General features: G+C 35.4%; 2 protein-coding genes and 1 long non-coding RNA gene across 3 annotated transcripts; 2 read left to right on the top strand and 1 right to left on the bottom strand.

The window, feature by feature from the left end:
• Positions 1 to 203: 203 nt before the first annotated feature.
• Positions 204 to 3,614, top strand: LOC148309815 (uncharacterized). Its single transcript, XR_015837485.1, has 2 exons — positions 204 to 1,564; positions 1,683 to 3,614. It is a non-coding gene; the product is annotated as an uncharacterized LOC148309815 (long non-coding RNA).
• Positions 1,222 to 8,294, bottom strand: LOC148309814 (uncharacterized). The gene is made up of 3 exons (XM_088259485.1): positions 8,017 to 8,294; positions 5,756 to 7,097; positions 1,222 to 4,229 (listed from the first exon to the last, which is right to left on the bottom strand). The coding sequence occupies exons 2-3, from the start codon at positions 7,088 to 7,090 to the stop codon at positions 3,969 to 3,971; spliced, it is 1,596 nt and encodes a 531-aa protein (XP_088115611.1). The 5' UTR covers positions 7,091 to 7,097; positions 8,017 to 8,294; the 3' UTR covers positions 1,222 to 3,968.
• Positions 8,295 to 9,746: 1,452 nt separating this feature from the next.
• Positions 9,747 to 19,675, top strand: LOC148309813 (uncharacterized). The gene is made up of 9 exons (XM_088259402.1): positions 9,747 to 10,054; positions 10,138 to 10,356; positions 11,539 to 11,581; positions 11,891 to 12,068; positions 13,232 to 13,405; positions 14,386 to 14,589; positions 15,319 to 15,489; positions 16,299 to 16,488; positions 17,006 to 19,675. Exons 1-9 carry the CDS (start codon positions 9,923 to 9,925, stop codon positions 17,330 to 17,332), a joined length of 1,638 nt encoding a protein of 545 aa, XP_088115528.1. The 5' UTR covers positions 9,747 to 9,922; the 3' UTR covers positions 17,333 to 19,675.
• The last annotated feature ends 416 nt before the right edge of the window (positions 19,676 to 20,091 follow it).

The raw sequence follows: 20,091 nt of genomic DNA, 5'->3' as shown, positions 1-20,091 counted from the left end.
ATTTGTTATAAATTTACTTAAATGTATTGGCACTTTTTCGTACGGGACAAAAGTGATTTTGTTGTACATAATAACGGGATTTCGTTATATAAATGCATTTTTGTATGAAAAATTAGTTTTAGGGAATAAATTTGGTTTTTTTTTTCGATATACGTCATTTTTCGATATATCGCGATTACTTATATCGCGATTCTACTGTACTAGGTTATATTACTACAAAGTGATTGCCTAAACAATTAACAAAAATAACTGCTTGTAAACTGAATAAATAATATTTTCATCAATTGATTCGATAGTCACTTTGAGGTAACATTTATCCATTTTTAATTTAAGTTTTACTTGTTAAATATCGCTATTTTTTAAAATCTATTGTGACACGTGTTTTGATGCATTCTGCATAATTTTTGGTGTATACTGTGTTTGAAAAGCATGTGGATTGTATCGAAACAAGTGTCCCAATAGATTTGAAGAAATAGTGGTATTTACCAAGTAAAAATAAATAATATTTCTTCTCGAATGTTGAATTTTGTATTAAGAATTTTATTGATATCTCAACAAAGAATTTATTTAAAATTATATTAATGGTAAAAGTCCTGGGTATTTACATGGGCTTATTATCTGTCATTGGCTGGCATAATTGATCACTTTATATAATGTGCAACAATCACCATCGAACCCATGGTTGGTAACCATACTACTTAAATTTTGAAAAGATTTTAAATACTGAGGGTACATTTCTACGACACCGCATGAAGTTTGTGTAGCGATAATATTGTGGTGGCTATGATATATTGAATGTATCGAAAACACACAAGACCATTTTAGAGCCACGGCAAAATGGACACAGTTCCCGATGTGTACCCAGTGGACGAGATTATTAAGATTCCTTCAATTGGTGCCTTGATCTTTACTGAGATTTCAATAAAAATCTTACTATTTACAAGGTTAATAATTTAATATATATTTTTTAAATGCTTTCAAAAAACTATTTTTTTTAAAGGTCTATCGGACGAACAATAATTGTGTGACCAGTAGTAGGACAGTAACAGCATTAAAGACTTAGGACATACAATAAAACTAAGTTACATAAATACCAGTTTAAATTTTTTTTTTAAATATATGCACAATATCTAATACACGTGTATATATATACAACATACAAAGCATTTAAAGTAATAATAATAAAAAGGTGCTTGGAATAATTAAACAGTGGCCATTTAAGAATAACAATTTATATTTACACAATCTAATAAAACCCTGTATTGAAGACATTCAAACTGGAATATTGCCACGCCACAAATGTACAACACTGCAAGCGGTGAGTATTTTACACAGAGAGTCATTACATACCGCAATGTTACATAATTAATTACTAATCAACATCTACATACAGTTTCTAGATCTTAGATCAGATTCAAAAGTTTCAAAGTGATGAAGACATTTTATTGCTTATTCTGTTCTGATCCGCCAACAATCACATTATCGTGCACACACATACAGACACGTCATCGTGCACACACATACAGACATTTTATCATGCACACACATACATGAGGTTTAACAGGTAAACAGACATGTTATCGTGCACACACATTAAGACACTTTATCATGCACACACATAAACGAGGTTTAACGGGTATACAGACACGTTGTCGTGCACACACATACATGAGGTTTAACAGATATACAGACACATTATCGTGCAATACACATGAGGTTTAACAGGTATACTGACACGTTTAGCAAGTATACAGACGGGACAATTTTAAACTACATAATTAATTTAATTTGTAAAATATGGTAGTATCAAAAATATTTAAATGCCTACACACGCTTTCACACATATATATCTATAACACTCGTTAGAATATTAAAAACTGGTTTATAATAAAGTCGAGTCACTGGGATGATTTTATTACTATAACCAGGATATTGCCAAACTACCACTGTTCCAATTCTAGTTTTGAATAATGCAGTTTCTAACTAGCTAACAATTTTTAAATAGCGCAAATGAAAATGTTGATATACAGCAGAGTAACATAACTCTGACTCCTTTTATTGGGCAATAGAGTATTTTAAACAAGATTCACAAAGCGGATTACTGAAGAGGATTATTATGGCATAGTTATCGAGATCAAAATACATAAGTTAATAAAATGCATCACGGAGATTCTATTCTAACTAATAAACTGGTCAATCTTGATACAACAAAACCGTTCAGTTATGAACTAAAATATTCTATCACCAAACTAAAATTAAGGAATTCTGTATTTTTCACTGGGAATTTGTAATACTCGGCAGTCACAAATACATTAACATTAAACTAATAAGTATCAATGATCCCACATCGCCGCACTAAGTATCGCTTGATTTTACATATACACGCTATTGGTCAGTGAATAAAGCTGAATCCATGGAGGATTCAGAGTGTATATGTTACTATAGACAAGGTAATCGTGCGGCAATGTGTAAAGAGAGGTGATTCGTTGTCTCGCTATCAGTTGTCATGGAATGAGCGATCACAGCCTTGCGAGGATCTAATCAGTCCTATTTTATATTGCGAGAGACGGGGTAATCAGTTAGGATGGAGTGAAATTTACCTTAATTCATTCGCACAACCGTACACTATACTTAAACTATGGTTATAACTCATACAGCATTCTTTTTATACCGTGTAATTTCTATAATCTGCGCAATTTCTGGTAATACCAGGTGGGCTATGATATATCTCAATGATGTCGCTCAAGTAAAAAATAGTCAAATACAAAGTTCTGTTACCAAACGATTGTTATATTTAAAATTAATTTACAGCAACCGAAGGCTTCCGTGAAAAATATTATCAATACAGAGAAAAACTACTACTGTAGATATAATATTTAAGGTATTTTTGGTTAATTTTAAAAGATATTGAAATACATAGAGAATGAGTAACAGATATCGAATAACTTTAACATTATTTCTTACGGCAAATTTGCAATTAGAAGGTGTAATAAAATTTTTGAAATTTCAAAGCCCTCTAATGTAATAATGAAATGTTCTATTTAACTTAGGGAAAGAATGAAAGTACATATAGAAAGCAAACGAACCAATCATTAAAAGAACTATGTATTTTTAGAGTTTACTTGAGAGATAGAGAATAAATAAAAGTTATCTTTGGCAAGAAATCATCATAATGTGGTCACCATTCCGATACGATGACAGAATATTGATGGACTAGCGAGGTTCATACCACAACTTGAAATAAGATTTCTATCCTTACCGCCTTTAGGCGATAGGTTGATATTATGATGATTTTGAGCTGCAGACCTATTTTAATACTTGATGTTTAGGTATAAAATAAATGAAGAAGCTCAATAATTATCATGTAATTTGGAGATGCATTTGTTTCTAGAGCCCTCAAATATCTCCATAGAAAACACAATCTTTCATTGTATTTTCCATGGACTTCCTATTAGCCAATGCACTGCTGATTGTGTTTTTCCGGGTTATTACGCTGTCGCTGGCATTTATCGCTGACGATTCGAAACTAAGAAATGGTCACCCGAGTGTTAGTAGCAAAGACCAATTAGAAAACTCTGTAATGTTTTTTCTCGAGTATTTTAACTGTTTAAAAATATATATATATATATACACTTAAAAAATTATTTAATTGCACTTGAACACTGGATTTGACCCCTGACGAAAAGATGCTCTGTCTTTGCTGAGACTTCTAATATATCCTAATAAATATGAACTGGAATTATTTTAAGACAAATAGTGAAAAATGGAACGGACGAAGCGCAGTGGCGACAAAGTGCAAGTGACACATGCCATAATAACTCAATAAACAGCAGCCGACATCAAAATGGCTATTAAAATCTAGGAAATTTAATTAGCTAATACAGTCCTGGCACTATAGGTGAAGGAGTCAATCACGCAGCTTACGGAGAGAAGTTTGCAAAGCGAGGTTACTGTCTCCGCTGCTGGTTTCACATGCACAGCCTCCTCAGGTTGTGACGGCTCTGCTTGGTGCCGATCCTGGAGCGCGTCTGCGCCTGCTTGGAGGGGCTGGGCGCCTCGATGGGCCGCTTGAGGCACAGGCAGTCGGCCGGGAGGATGGCGAAGCAGACCGCGCAGAAGCTCACCCCGCAGCACTCCCCGACGCACTCGGCGCGAGCCTCCTGCACCCGCGCCGGCCCTTTGCACAGCGGGCAGGTCCGCAGCTCTCTTGTTGAGTCCTCCGATCCAGTCTACATAGCAAATTTACAAAACATTTTGTATGTTAAAAGCATTGTTAACTATATGGTATGGTAATATAACACTTTCCTTATCATTCATCGCTCACTTTGTGTAATACCACTTTTATAAACACTTATTCGTGACTACCAATTTGGGAATAATTATTCCATCGGGTCATTAAAATAAAATTATTACAATTTCACATTTGTACAAAAATACAATTTTGAAAGAATTTTATTTTTGTACAAATGTCAAATTGTAACAATTTTATTTTGATGATGGAATAATTATTCCAAAACCGGTAGTCACGATTAAGTGTTTATAAAAGTGGTATTACACAAAGTGAACAATGAATGATAAGGAGAGTATTAATTTATAAAATCATCACTAGGATGCCTTTTCAACGGAAGAGGTGCTGACAAAATATGGTGTACCAAAGAGTTGGAAACCAAAAAGTGTTAACACATTGTTGACGGGCAGTTCTTTCATCAACCCCGACGATAATTATACTCTACTACAGGACAGTCTGCCGCCCGGCTTTCGTTATACTAATCATAAGTAACCGCAAACCCAATTCCCATTTGTACAATGTTTGCGGGCGTCTCTCGCGCTCTACCAAAATTAAACAAATAGAACGCTTACAAGCGTTTCCTGCTCTCTGCCAACAGTATGTTAAAGACGCTTTTGAGTGTTTCCCGCAAACAATGGGTTAAGGCGCATGGAAAAAGAGAGAGAAGTTAAGGACACAATAACGATAAGAGAGCTCGAGTACTTTGGTCATTTATGTATTACATTACAAGGCGAAAAGGCTAACACGGCATTTGAATAAAATGTTTATTCTGGAATGAGAGTGGTTCTACTTCATCACTAAGTCACTGTTTAGAGTGGCTGCAGAGAGCGCGAAAATTTCCATGATGATAGGCGACCTTCAGCATGGAGTAACATAATAAGAATAATAATTTGTTAGACCAAAGTCTGTGATTTGAAGACGATCATGTAAAGACCTCAAAAAATATGGTCCAATGACATAGCCGCTGTGGGGGGTAGAAATTAGTTGCAAGCAGCAACGGACTTAAAAAATGGAAAGGTACGGAAGAGGTATATCCTATATCTAGCAGTGGAGGACAAAAGGCATAAGAAGAAGGCAAACTTAACCTAAAAATTTGACTCAACAACAGCAACCACGGAGCCATAACGCATCTTATTTTAATGTACAGTTTGATTTAGTTTCTATCTACAAGAAAATAACTGGAAAAATGTAACAGTACAAACGTGAAATATTTGAAATATATTTGAAAAAGTGTATTATTTAAGTGGAAAATTGCCAGTATAGATAGAGATTTAATATCTTTAAACACATTCTGTGGGTTAAACACAGCTCCCGTGTCCATATAAATATCGTTGATGGGAGTCGTGTGGAATAAAGATAATGATTTGTACCCGGTTTTATGTGTTTTAAAAACACAAAGAAATACACTATTTATAACGGTTAAATAGAAAGTAGAATTAGATTTTGAACAAAAGTTGTCATTGTTACCTTCACAAACTTGTTGAAACGTCTGTTCTTCGGGCTACTGGGAGGACTCCTGATCTTAGTTTGGGGCTTGGGTGGCAACACGTTGGAGTGGTTCTGTATCTCCATGAGGTCTCTCTGCGTAGTGGTGTGGACGGCGTCCAGTCTCTTGGCAGGCATCGCTAGCATATTGACGCAAAAGTTTTCCTTTGTTTCCTCCTTTTGTATGAGGTAGGGCTTGCGCCGCTTCTCGGCTTGCCGGTCCCTCCGACACACGTTGCTCCAGGTCTTGCTGACCTTGCACACGTTGACCAGGTCTTCGGCATCCAGCTTGTGCAACAGACACTTGATGGCCGGATAGTGGTTCTGTTTCTCTCCGAGGAGTTTGAGGAAGTCTATATACTGTTCCCCGCAGTAAAATTTTCTTTGATAATTCAGACTCTTCCGGCATTTGGACGCGCTGGATTGGAGAGACAATTTCAACTTTTCGGGAGTCTTGATTTTTTTCGGCGGAGTGACAGGTTTCAGATGCGAATATAAAATCTGATTTTTCTCCGGAGTGCCTATTTTTTGTGAGGAAAAATGAGCCTGTTTCTCAGGAAGAATATCACGCTTAAAAATAGGTGAAAAGTCATCCTCTATCATGTCACAGGGGAGTCTCAGATCTTGGTACGAAACTACACCTTTTTGACGCATTTTTTTTCTGTTTTTCACGGGAGTTACGGGGTAAGATAAGCGGGACGCTTTCTCCGCGCACGATTCCGATGCTTGCCATCTTTTTAAATCTTGCGAGCTGCCGCATTCCGGCTGGATGTCTGAACTGGCTGCCCGGAGATAACTTTCACCGGGATCGGAGCTGGAACTTTTGGCAGTTCTACAAATGCATTTGCGTTCCTGTTTCCTCGATATTGGCGACTCACATGTTACCGCCAACTTTTGAATCTTTGAACTTTTTAGAGTGCACGTGCAAGGGTTTATAACGCAGTCTGATGTACATTCTGATTCTACCGAGATGGCATTTTGTCTCTTCAAAGATTTTCCTTTATTCTTCAAACTGTATTGAACAGGATGGAGTATGAATGTATCCTCGGCGGAGCAGTCGAGGGACAGAAGTTTAGGTTTGGAGCGCTGGAAGCGGCCAGTCCGGGCGGGCGGCACCTCCTCGGGAGTGTAGAGCCCGAGGCTGGCGGTGCGTTTCTCCAGAGATTCCTCCGGCGAGCAGAGCTCCCGCGCGGACAGGTCCCCCGTGGTCTCGGCAGAACTCGGAGTGACCGTCACATATCCACTGTCATCTGTGCGTATCTCTTTGGATATGTGGAAAGATGAATCCGACAGCATGTTGATTTCGGGAGAATTCATTATAAAACTGTAAATAAAAGATTGAATGCGTTATTTTTAAAACCATAGTTAGATTACGCTAATAAGTACGGTTTATTAAAATATAGCAACTTCAACTGTTTTATAACAGTAGCTTGTTTAAACCTTCATTTAGTCAAGCGTTGTCAAAAAGACACCATATGATAATAACCATTAGAGTAAAAATCGATATATTGACCAATTGCAACTGACAATGATGCCAGTTTATGTTGGCGGTCGAGCTGGGAGGCAGTGTCGCAGTATGCGCGCTTCCAAAATTTTGATTCGTCAATAATATTCACAAATAAAATAATTTGACAAATTTTTAGTGAAAATTTTAAAATAACAAAAAATAAATATGTTGTTTGTTATTTATTAATTAGCAAACCTATTGTTTTTGCCTTAACAACGTCCACTAAATTTGAAACAGACCGTTTTTGCAAGTCTTCAGCAATTTTAGCATACATATAAACACTCTAAGCACCAAAAAGGTAAATCTTGAGTATAATGCTAAGACCATTGGGCAACCTCATCAACGAAAATTATGTTATCATCGTATCTACAGCTTGGATCTGTGAATTAACATTTTATTGGCAAGAGCAAGCTTAACTTAATCTTAATCATTAATGATAATAGAGAATCATATTACAGAATTTAAGATTTACACAGATTGTTTTTCAACTTTTTATTTATTTCAAAAGTAATAAAAAATAAACTTATCTAAAAAATATATTTGAATAAAAGCAAACATTTGTTTTAAGTCATTTTGCTTGAAATTGCATTAGACCATTAAATACATTTGAAATATGTGCAAATGTCAAATTTGTTTGGATTCTTCCATGATACTACTATAAACGAGGCAAATAAAAATTGACCGAATAGTCGCAATATAATGCAATATGTCAAATAAAAAACAAATAAAGTCAAACCTCCTTAGGTGGTTGTATTTGTGAGCAGATTTTTACTTTCACTTCGCCATGGAGAACGCGTCTATTATTTGACAACCAGCAAACTTTGGCGATATTCACTCAATAACTGATGTCTTGTCGCGGGGCAAAATTTCTCGTCGTATCATAAAGCACTTAAGGATTCGGGATATCACAACTTTATAAAAGTTATGGCTTTTTCTAAACCGTTATTATTTTCGCAGTAATTAGCTCCAGTAACATTCCCAAACTTTCAAAACACTTTTCATTTTTCCAAAGACAAAAATTTAAAACAGGTAAAAGAATTAAGTTCCAGGAAGTAGGTACCTAAAAAACCAACCTCGTACCTATCCTTTTTCAGACCATTTTCGAATCCTACTAATGAGTTTTGTCATTAATATTTGGGATAAAACCTCATTATCCACTTCAGGTACGCATTATGGAATAGTGAAAAGGCCGGTACTTAAACGTCTGCAACCATAAAATTACATTAGAAGGCATTATGAGTATAATGTTTTTTTTCCAAACCAATTCCATATATATATTTTTTTTTTTGATGGGTACTAAATGCATTTGCTTCTACTTTATAAATATTGCACAGTTTTGCTTGTAAAAAAATGTTAGCATATTACTACAAAAATAAAGTGAAGAAAATACGTAAGTTATTAAAAAAATAGGACATAATATTCATATTATTAAATATTTTGCTGTCGTTAATTTCATAACAATGCTCTTAAAATATGTTTTACAAATAAAAAAGACTACAATTCAAAAAACAAAAGATTTATTATTTTTTTATGTAAAAATTTCCTGTATCATCTGTCAGCTGTGATATATACTATGTTTTATTCTTTGGCCTATGTTTTATTTTTGTCAACTGAACATGCAACAATTAAAATTTTAAAAGGTACATATTTTTACCTCAAACATTGTGCAAAATTATGAATTTTGTGGAAGTTGGAATTATTCTACGAAAATGGCGCACTAAAAATTATCTACAAATATTAAAAATGAAATTGAACTTTAAAAAGCCGCTAACTTTTGCCATATTTTGATTGACAAAATGCGCTACCCATTTTAATTAAATATATATCTTGGTCATTTGAAAATTTAAGGCAATTTAAGAAAATTTAAGAAAGGAATGTAAGGCTGAACAAGAAATAATTGAAAAGATTAGGAAGAGTTATTTACGGTGGTATTCATTCTCTATTACGGTGGTATCCATATCTCGTTATCCATTCGCTCCATTTGAACATGTGGAGCGAATGGATAACGAGAGAATGGCTAAGAAAATATATGTGGCAAATGTGAGCGGGAGAACAGAACGAGGACGACCGAAAAAGACTTGGCACGATCAGATCAATCAAAACCTAAATTTTGGTGGTGTTAAAAGTCTGCTTAATCGGAGGGCGTGTATGACTAGATGTATGGATGTGAAGGAAGCGAGATGTTGTTAGGACAAAGAGTGTGGCGTTCCATCTTTTCTGCCTACCCCTCCGGGGAAACGGCGTGATGGTAGTAGTAGTAGTAGTATTTGAAAATTTATGGGAGGCGTGTTTTGATTAGTATTCCTCTTTGTAAAAAATGTGAAAAACTACTAAATGCAAGCTGATGAATAATAATGATGAGCGAACATTAAAAATTCTAAAACCTTTTCCTTCGTATCAGTTAAAAAATAAGAGGAAAAAATAACTACGTAGATACCTATCCGGTTTCAGGAACAAAGAGAATATGTAGCCATTAGCCATAAAGTTTAAGAAGAAAAGAAAGGAGATTGCTTGATTCGTTTTTGATTGTTGATCAGATTTTTTGACAGTACAGATTATTTAAATTAAGTGAATTTTATTTTATTCTTTAATTTTTATTATTTCCTCTAAAATATAAAAGAAGGTTAAATAAACAATGAAAAATGGCAAAGCTCATGAAAGGCATGTGTAGATTATGTGCAACACCCGGAGGATCAAATATGACAAATATATTGACAGATGCTTCCAAATATATGAATATGGCTGATATAATATTAAAATATTTCGACATAACAGTAATTACCTTTATATTTTTTTCACAATTTGTGTTCAAATTGATTGCGTACATTTTTCTGAAAGTTTATTTTTTTATTCGCAGATATCTAAAGACGACGTTTTCCCAAAAGAAGTTTGCGAATGTTGCGTTGTGAAAATCAAGTCATTCGACGAATATGTCGAGCAGTGTCTACGAGCGCAGAATTTCTTCACAAAATTGATAGATGATCCCGAAACGAGCAAAGAGGATGATTTATTTAAAAGTGTCAAAGCGGAGTCTGATTTGGATGCTATTGATGACGTTAAAGATGAAGATGTGAAGGTTTGTGATTTTACTTTATTTGGGGGAACTTCTGCACTGAAACAGGAACTACTACTACTACTACTACTACCATCACGCCGTTTCCCCGCAGGGGTAGGCAGAGAGGATGGAACGCCACACTCTTCTGTCCTGACATACACTCCTCGCCTCCTTCACATCCATACATCTAGTCATACATGCCCTCCGATTACGCAGACTTTTGACACCGCCAGATTTTAGGTTCTGATTGATCTGATCGTGCCAAGTCTTTTTCGGTCGTCCACGTTCGGTTTTCCCTCTCACATTCGCCACATATATTTTCTTAGTCATTCTCTCGCTATCCATTCGCTCCACATGTCCATACCACCGCAAAGAGCTCTTCCTAATCTTTTCAATTATTCCTCGTTCAGCCTTACATTCCTTTCTTATATCGTCGTTTTTAATTCTGTCATACAATGATTTTCCACACATTCGTCTGAGGGAGCGCATTTCAACAGCGTTCACTCTGCTTTCATCCTTCCTTTGCCAGTTCCATGTTTCGCTTCCATACATTAGTGTCGGTACTAGCACGCCGTTTTGAACCGCTAGCTTGGCTTCTATGGACATATTCTTATTCCCAATCACTCTGTTAAAAGCACCATTTATTCTATTCCCTGCATTCACTCTTCTCTCAATATCCCTATCCACTTTTCCATCCCTTGTGAACATGCTTCCTAGATATAAAAATTCTTGCACCTGTTCTAGGGATTCATTGTGCACGATAATCTTGCATTCTGTCAAATCTTTCTCTCTTTCAAACACCATGACCTTTGACTTACCTTCATTCATTGCCAGATCATTTTCCAATCATCATCTGAAACAGAAACCATACTAAAAATAATCTGGAAGGCTGATTGAAGATTTGAAATGATATTTTAATAATAATGTGCATCTCTACGCAGTTAGCTTCTTGGTTTGGTGCTGTACAGCTGCCTATATATAAACAACTTTCGAAAATTGCGAAAAAAAATCGAAAGCAACACACTACAGTAACACACAGACCCTCACCTATATTCTTTCAATTCCTCTTATTTAGTGACTGTAACAGACAGTAATATCAGAACGTAACAATGATAATTTTATTAACGTCCAAATAAAATTATTCCTTTTTGTTTTATTGCTTTTATATTAAAATTATTCCTAATAGGCCTTTTTGTTTTTTAGGTGAAACTTGAAGTCTTGGATGTAGAGGAAGATGATATCTCAAGTAAGATTTTACAAATTATATTCTATGTAAAGAACCTGACGATAAACTGCCTATATCCGGGGTTCGCAAAGTGTGTGCCGCGGCACTCTGGTGCACCGTAGAAATTAAGAGGGGAATGTAAAGGTAGAAAGTAAACTTGTAAGTGCGTCCCGGGCTGTAAAAGATTGGGAACCCCTGTCCTAAATATTTAACATTTCAATTTATTAACTAATAAAAAACTACAAATAAATATTTTTGATAATTATTCTATGAAAAATTACAAGCATCATAAAAAACCTGAGATTGATGAACTTTATTATGATTTTTTAGACTCATTATTCGATGATGGACTGGATTACCCGATAAGTGACCTTCTGCCAAAGAAACCCAGGAAAAAAAAGCTGAAATCGTCAAAAAAGAAGAAGTTAAGGCTGGACCATTCACCGGATCCCGAGTCGAAGCCGAGATCGTATAAAAAGTCAGATCCAAATATACAGAAATATTTTTCGTAAGTATCAACTCGTTCTTCTGCTATATGATTTATTGAGACTGCCATTTGTGTTGTGATTGTTTTTTCTGGTCTATGTGTTGATACTATTGAGAGCCGCCATCGCAGGAGCTTTTCATCAGGGCGATGGTATCCCCCGCAAATTTGTTGCATCAGATAATAATACTGATTAACAGTAGTGGATTACCATCATGTTTTCAAATTTATCTCTTCTTAACCTGTTAAATAGGGAGTTTTATTTTTAATTACGCAACAAAAACAACGAGCGCGAACTCTTTCACTAGAACGTGTCAGAAAGTTTAGTATGTCACGCCCGGAGGACGTGATTTCATGTATTTTATTTATCCTGAAAATAAATGAAAAAACTTCAAAATTTACATTTTTTTCATTTATTTATATATAAATCACAAAAGAAAATACAAAATTACAAACAGATAGAAAAGAATAGCAACAAAAAAATGGAAACATCAAATTTTGATAGAAACTTTAAAAAATGTGTTCTAGAATTAAAAGGTTGGAAATATAAAAAATATAAGTAAATATACAATGCGAAAATAGGTAGGTAAGTGTAAGTAAGTATCTGTCTTCGCTCACCCAGAACACGTCCACCAATCTCAATAGCAAAATGATACTGATCCCCTTTGTGTCTAAAATTTATGTCGAAACATGTATGGATGACCTTTGTTGTTTGAAAATATAGGTCCCGCCCATTCCAGGGCGCAACATATATTTCAAGGACATATTCATATGTCCTAACCGTACCTGATATTGTTTACGTTCAACGTATTTATACGTCCCGCCCGGTTAACAGGTTAAGACTTTATTTACTTGAACTTTGATGTGTTACCTGAGCTTAGTACAAAAAAAAAATTTGATCGTGGTATCGACCGTAAATATCGTGATAATAAGCGTCAACTGTCAGGGAAACAATGAATCATGTCGATACATTCATTATTGTAGACCAAATACAGATTTAATTTTTTTTGTACTGGGCCTAAGTAACACATCAAAGTTCAAGTAGCCCCGTTCTACGGTACTGCAGCCAATGAAAATTATTGACATTAAAAAATGGACGTTGAGTCAAATAAGTTTGGGAATGTATCATCTACAGGTTAGGATATTTGTGCTAGTTATGTTGGTACACGGTGACACTGTTGTTTCAGATTTGCGTGTTTCGTTTGCCAGAAAGTCTGCTCCAACTGGTTCAGGCTGAAGTCTCACATTGTCCAGGAACACAAGCAGCAACCCAAGGTGCAGTGTGAATGCGGTTGCATTGTCCGCTCCAAGACGGCAATATACCGCCACGTGTCCGGACACAATGATCCCAGTAGTTTTGCGTGAGTACTTTGCATTTTGAAACAAAATACTTTTTGGGATGGTAACAAAATCTCTGTAGGTGATTTATAATTTGTGTGAAAAGGGTGTTTTTTATCGGTGAGAAATATCATTTCTCATTTATTTCTAATTTGTGTTTCTTATCATGTCATTTATTGCTCATCATGTGTGAGCGGCTATTGACTTTCATACACTTTGATATTTTGCACACTTAAAATTGTTTAATACTAGAATTCACTATAATTTTTATTCAGACACTGGATTATTCATCCTATGGACAATGTATCACTTTATATATTTTTTTATCTATCATTTTCGACATCTGTGTAAGCGCCCTTGAGTTAGTATTGTATAAAAATGGCTGTATAAATTATCCAAAATTATTACTATTATTATAATATTATACTATTATTATTATGGGACCAATGCCACTTGGGTCTTGCCACGCGATTCATGATATCCTCTATTTTGGTTGTATTCCTGATATTTTCATTTCTTTCTTTATCTATCAGGCTTAAACCAAGCATGGATCTTTCCATGGATCGCTGTGTGCATATGTCGCTCACTCCTTTCAAGAACGTCATATATCAAAAAACTTGATTTTTCAGGAGAATGTTTTTAAAGTTTAAAAATATAACACAATGTATTAAAAATAAATATCAAGCCACTTATTGAACTTTTTACTGTGCAACAGATCTTTTTAGGTAAAACTTGAGGGTTTTTCTCCATTTGAAAAATATTTAAAAAAATAATTAAACAATACCTTTTTTTCAAAATGCAAGAACAACATTTTTTGCCCTGTGGCGGGTAAATATTTAGTTAAAAATATGTCTCTTTTGCTGGGATATAGTACATTTTCTGGGCATTCCGAAAACATGCACAACTGAAAATTGACGATTTTTGATTTATGACATTCTTGAAAGGAGTGAGCGATGTGTTTACTGGCAGTATGCAATTATTCCTCAATGGATTGTTGTTTCAGTTGCGACCAGTGCTCTCGGATCCTGAAGACCCAGGAAGATCTGGACAAGCACAAGATGCGGCACGTGCCCAAGCCGGACCGGGTGTACAACTGCTCCGGCTGCAGCAAGGTGTTCAACTCCAAGGAGAACTTGCGGTCCCACGAGCGAGTGCACATTCCACTCTTCCAGAGATACATTTACCCCTGCAACATCTGCGGAAACAAGTAACTTCCACATTTCATTTTTCTTCATCTTAAAACTCTCAACTGCATCCGATGGTGCATAGGGCACTGCATCATGGCTCTACCCGACCGAGTTTCTCCAGGATACGCTTAGCCACAATAGTTAAGAGATTAGAAGGAATGTGTATTTGTTAATGCATTTTTATCGATTGTTGCGCAGTATGATCGATAATCCTGAAATTATCCGGAACATTGGTCTGTATGTTCCCGATAGTTACCTAAGATAGCATCGGCATAGATTGTTTCACATTCCTTTATTTTTACCATTTATTCATATTACCCTGGACTAGTACCTGAAATGGAGAGCTCATCACCTTTCCTTCATGTCTTAACGATAAAGACAACACTGTTATACTAATGGTGTAGTGGTTAGCGTGTTTAGCTACCGTGCTGGAGGTCCAGTGTTCGATTACCAGGAAGGGGGTGAAAATAAGTATTAGTAGTAGTAATGATCAAGATAACACTGTGTCAACACGATGCAGTGCCCTACACCACCATGGTGCATACACCATTGGGTGCAGATAAGGGTTAGAAGAAATGATAATTTTAACTGGATGAGGGTAGGAAACAGGGGATAAGGATGAGTATAAACTCTTTATACGGAATTTTCATTATAAATATAAACGAGATTTCTGAATCGGGGCATTAAGCTGTTTTATGCCATAACGACGCATGATTTCTTATTTGATTTCTATGTGTTTTGTTGTCCAGGTTCACAACCAAATCGGCCGTGGTGGGACACACGCGCGCAGTGCACGAGAAGATCAAGCGGTACATATGCGACGTGTGCGGGTACGCTTGCAGCACGGGCGGAGAACTCATACAGCACCGCGCCATTCACAGCGAAGAGAAACTTTTCCAATGCACTCGCTGTCCAAAGAAGTAAGATGGTTACTCTATGTCTGGCATATTCCTTCATGTCCACTTCTCCATAGTCCGCTTGCAAACCACGTTATTACTTATTATTATTATTACTCAACAATTCAATATGGAATTCTACTAACATCTGCAGTTACAATAAATAAACCATGTTATAAACTAATGGCCTTAATCAGTGGAAAATTCTAAACATTAACATCCATATTTAACATTAATCTGCTTAAACTTGTTATGAATTTTTTTTTAGATGGGAATTGCATTTATTATTTACCAATTTATGTTCAAGGTTATAGATCATTTAGTTGATTTTTGTTTCTTCTAGCTGAATATTTAATCTACCTCTTGTGAGAGTTCCTTATGAACTATCTGTTAAGTTAGGAATAAAATGGAATAGAAAAATCAATACTCTTGCATAACTCGCTATGCCGATCGATAGTTCACTTTCTAAAATCTCTCGAAAAAGCTCAAATCGATAGAAGATTTAATATTCTACCGGTTGCCGTCATTGGGTAAAAAACTTAATTTTTAACATAACATGGTTTGCAAGTGGACTACTCGTATATATGTGTATGTGTGTGTACGTATACACGATCACTACATATCTATCCTTGAAACTCTAACATGGATCCTTTTTTTATTCCCACCATCAACTCTCTACTTAGTCCTACGTCTTCCTTACAAACATATTTCATACATTTGTAAAAGGCAAAATAGAAGTTAAGAGGGAGAAGCGGTAACTGGTACGGTAGAAGGAAGATGAATGCACGAAAGAGCTATCATTCAAATAAAAAAATTATATGTTAAAATTGTAGGTTCAAGACTGGATCCAACCTCAAGGCCCATTTGGATACTCACGATGCCACATCGTACCCGTGCGGTACTTGCAACAAGGTCCTCAATAGCAGAAGAACTTACCGGAAACATCTCTTGGTTCACGACGACCTCTGCCGACACGTCTGTCCCTTTTGTAACAAAGCCTTCAAGCGGAGACAGACTCTCAAGGTGAGGCCATCTGATCTACGTTACGCTTATGGAATTACAATTAAATAGATCCTCGAGTCTGTTTGTTCCACTATCTGTCTTTTGTGATGTGGACTGCTGGCTGTCATCGCTTTGGAGGTCTTCCAGGTGGCCTTCTTCCATCTGCATTCTCTTGAAGAGCAATTCGGGCCAGTCTATTTTCTTGCATTCTATTATTAACATTGGCATTCCAGAATCGTCTTTGCTGTCTTCCCCATCTGACTATATCCTCTGTGCAACACATTTTTCGTGTTCCTTATTCGATCTCTTAAAGTGTTTCCGGTTATACACCTCAATTATTATTATATTATTCCGTCAATTAATTTGACGGTTACATGGTAGTAATATTGATCAATTTTAAATTATCTAAATAATGTTGTTTACCGAGTAAAAGTTATTACGATTAGAAGTTTTTTGAACTTTTCTGATCAGGTTCCTACTCAGGCGGGGGTAGGTCCCATGCGAAGTACCCAAAGTTGAAATAGAATCTCATTTGCAGGTACATTTGACTTGTCACACGGGCGACACCCCGATCCAGTGCCCGTGGTGCCCGCAGAGGTTCGCATACAGCTCGGCGTGCCGCTCCCACAAGCAGCGCTGCCACCCCGAAGAGCTCGCCATGCAGACGCAGAACCCGTCGACAAACTACAACTCCAACAGCTCCGACACCAACATGCAAAGCGCCGTCAAGACCGAAATGCAAAAACCGTCCCTGGACCGCATGCAAATGCAACCAAATATGAACGCTCAATACGAGGGCCACATGACTGATGGGGACAGCAAGGATAATTTGAAAATTATAATGGAGCAAAATAATGTTCAGTGATTGTGCCTCTAATTTCACAAAATATGAATTTGAAATAGGTAATATTTTATAAATACACACTTCGTAGTGATATTACCTTTTACAATTAAATACTCAATTTTTTTACAATGTACAACAAAACCCCTCACATATTTAAAATCACTGTTCAGTCATAGTTTAGTTTGCGAGGACTCACTCTTCAGATACAGTTATTAGAACATATTATTGTCGGGCAGTTTTTCATCAACCCTGACCCTAATTATACTCAGATAGTCTGCCGCCTGACCCTCAGTAAACTAATCACAAGTAACTAACCGCAAACCTAATTCCATCTGTACAATGTTTTTTTGCATCTCTTGCGCTCTACCAAAAGTAAGCAAATAAGCATCTTCCGCTTTCTACCAACAGTATGTAAAATACGCTTTTAAGCGTTTCCCGCAAACAATGCGTTAAGTTTGCAAGAACTTATCTTTTGATACAGTATAGTTCGCAAGAACTCACTCCACGTATAGTTTAGTTCAATAGGAACTCACTCCTCAGACATGGCTTAGTTGGCATGAACTCATTCTTCAGATACAGTTTAGTTCGCAAAACTCACTCGCTGAAAGGTTGATAATTCTTTTAAGGACAAGTGACAGTATCCGAAGCACTTACTTTGTGATTTTATATTTTAAAAGTGATGTTTTTTGATCAGCTGAAAACTTATGATAAAAGTAATTTTAAAATGAGGATGACATAAAATAAGAAGGTGATAAGATGTATGTAAATATGGTTTCATTATAGGAAATTTTTATGTATATAATTTTTATGCCTTAATTTTTTTACTTTATTTGTTATATCCTTACATGTATATTTGTAAACAGCTAATTGTGCAAATCTATATATGAGACTGTATTATAAAGTCTAAATGATGGAATTTCGTGATGTCAAAATTATGCTTAGTGTTGAAGTGCAATATAAGAATATCCCATTGATTTGCTCAAGAACTCGTACTTTAAAAAAAAGTAGTTCGATAGATAAAAAAAATTAAACTGCTAATAAAATTGCAAAGTATAGATATTATTTTTTATGTAAGTAGCAATATTGATGACTGATTGATGTTTATAAATTGACAATTAATGATAATAAATTAAAGGGTCACAATAAAATAAAATAAGCGTGGTTTATGATGTTGCTTGGTTTGTTTGTTGTTTGGTTTCTGAATGGCAGCTAAGTATTTCTATGCCATGTGTTCATTTTGATATTTTTATTCTGATTGTGCCTCTTTGTGGTGTAGGTTAGCAATTCCCACTTTATCTACAGCCAATTTAAATGCTGTCTTAGTGCTGCATTGGAGTCACTCAAGTTTTTAAGTCAGGATATACGTCTTCTCCCCATGTTATGTTTACTTCCACTTTGAATTGTAATATGATATCTATTATTTCGTATTTCTTTCCATTCATATGGGTTAAAGTACTAAAAGCTTTTATTCTTTAGTGTCTATAATTTCTCTCTCTTTTCACAAGCATCTTACCCCTTTGATGTATGAGATTTATTGAAGGTTTTATTTGGAAAAAGGGCAGGTTTTTTATTTAAAATAAATGATATTAAGATATGTTAAAAACATAGGCAATAATACCGACATTGGGTGACAGAGTCCACGTCGGTCCACACATATAGAGCCACCAGGCAAGAATACATTCAACTACCTCGTAAAAAAAAGGGAAAATCAGTTTGAGCTATTTCTTCACTGGGGTGCTTGTACCAGGTACGACGAAATCTGCAAAGGCCCATTTTTGTTGTTGTTGCTATGTGGTATAGGCAAATTGGGCAAAAGGTTAAAACATCATAATTTCGAACTCTCGTTTAGAATACTTCAATCTTCTTTGTGGTAGCTTGTGTGAGAGTCAAGCTTTCAACACCATAGAGAAGTACTGAAAATATTAGCATCATACAAGGAGGTCCCGCATTTTGAAGAAGCAGTTTCTCACCATTTTGATCTTGATCTCTTGAATCCCTGATTTTGATCTCTTGGAAGTGGTCATGCTGGTCATTAAGCCAACAGCTCAGATATTTATATTTGCATTCTTTTTATATTACATCCATTCCCATTCTGAGGGGCACAACTGGTGACTGTTTAGTTTTACTGGCAAATATGTATAAATTACTTTTCAAAACTTTTTAAAAATTATTTATTTTTAAAAAGTATTGAAGCTTTACAATACTTTTCAAACATCAGTGTATAAAACTGATAAAATTATGTCTTGTTATTTTTAATTTATGATATCAAAAGTTTTATCATCACAAAATTATATTATGGGAATAATTAATCAGCACATTAGTTGTGTTCTGTAAAATAAAAAATAAAAGTGATTCTTCAGTACATTTGTGTTATTATTAATTATTACCCCTATATTTGTTACACCATATTCAATACGGTTATGAAAAAAGTGTAAGTGAGATGCTCAGACTTCCATCTTCTTTCGTTTAAAAAAAAAGAAAACTTAGATGCTTTATCTCAAGTTGAGACACCTGATATATAATTATTTATTTTATTTTATTTTGAAGACATAAAATGACTTTGTTTTTTGATCCACTCACATTTGTATTAAAAACCAACTAGTTTTGGCAACAGGTTGTTGTGAGTGGTTAAAAAAACAAAGTCATTTTATTTCTCCAAAATATATTACAATGATCCACAAAGTGAATGCTTTAAATATTCAAAATATAATTATTTATTTCACCAAATAAAATTAACTAAGCTTCGTAAGAAACATATGATACAGGTAAATAATTCAAGA

The sequence above is a fragment of the Brachycentrus maculatus genome, unplaced genomic scaffold, assembly GCF_059751285.1.
Source record: "Brachycentrus maculatus isolate JH-2025_06_01 unplaced genomic scaffold, ASM5975128v1 h1tg000117l, whole genome shotgun sequence".
Lineage (NCBI taxonomy): Eukaryota > Metazoa > Arthropoda > Insecta > Trichoptera > Brachycentridae > Brachycentrus > Brachycentrus maculatus.
Note: the sequence above shows the minus strand (reverse complement) of the source record. Positions and strands in the feature narration are given on the sequence as shown.

What these genes read in the sequence shown, in the direction of transcription:
- LOC148309814 (XM_088259485.1), bottom strand. Translation starts at nt 7,090, where the DNA reads ATGAATTCTCCCGAAATCAACATGCTGTCGGATTCATCTTTCCACATA. An exon ending in GTTTCAACAAGTTTGTGAAG is followed by an intron (nt 4,230 to 5,755) that starts GTAACAATGACA and finishes TTTGCTATGTAG; the next exon opens with ACTGGATCGGAGGACTCAAC.
- LOC148309813 (XM_088259402.1), top strand. Translation starts at nt 9,923, where the DNA reads ATGGCAAAGCTCATGAAAGGCATGTGTAGATTATGTGCAACACCCGGA. An exon ending in TAAAATATTTCGACATAACA is followed by an intron (nt 10,055 to 10,137) that starts GTAATTACCTTT and finishes TTTTATTCGCAG; the next exon opens with ATATCTAAAGACGACGTTTT. An exon ending in AATATACAGAAATATTTTTC is followed by an intron (nt 12,069 to 13,231) that starts GTAAGTATCAAC and finishes CTGTTGTTTCAG; the next exon opens with ATTTGCGTGTTTCGTTTGCC.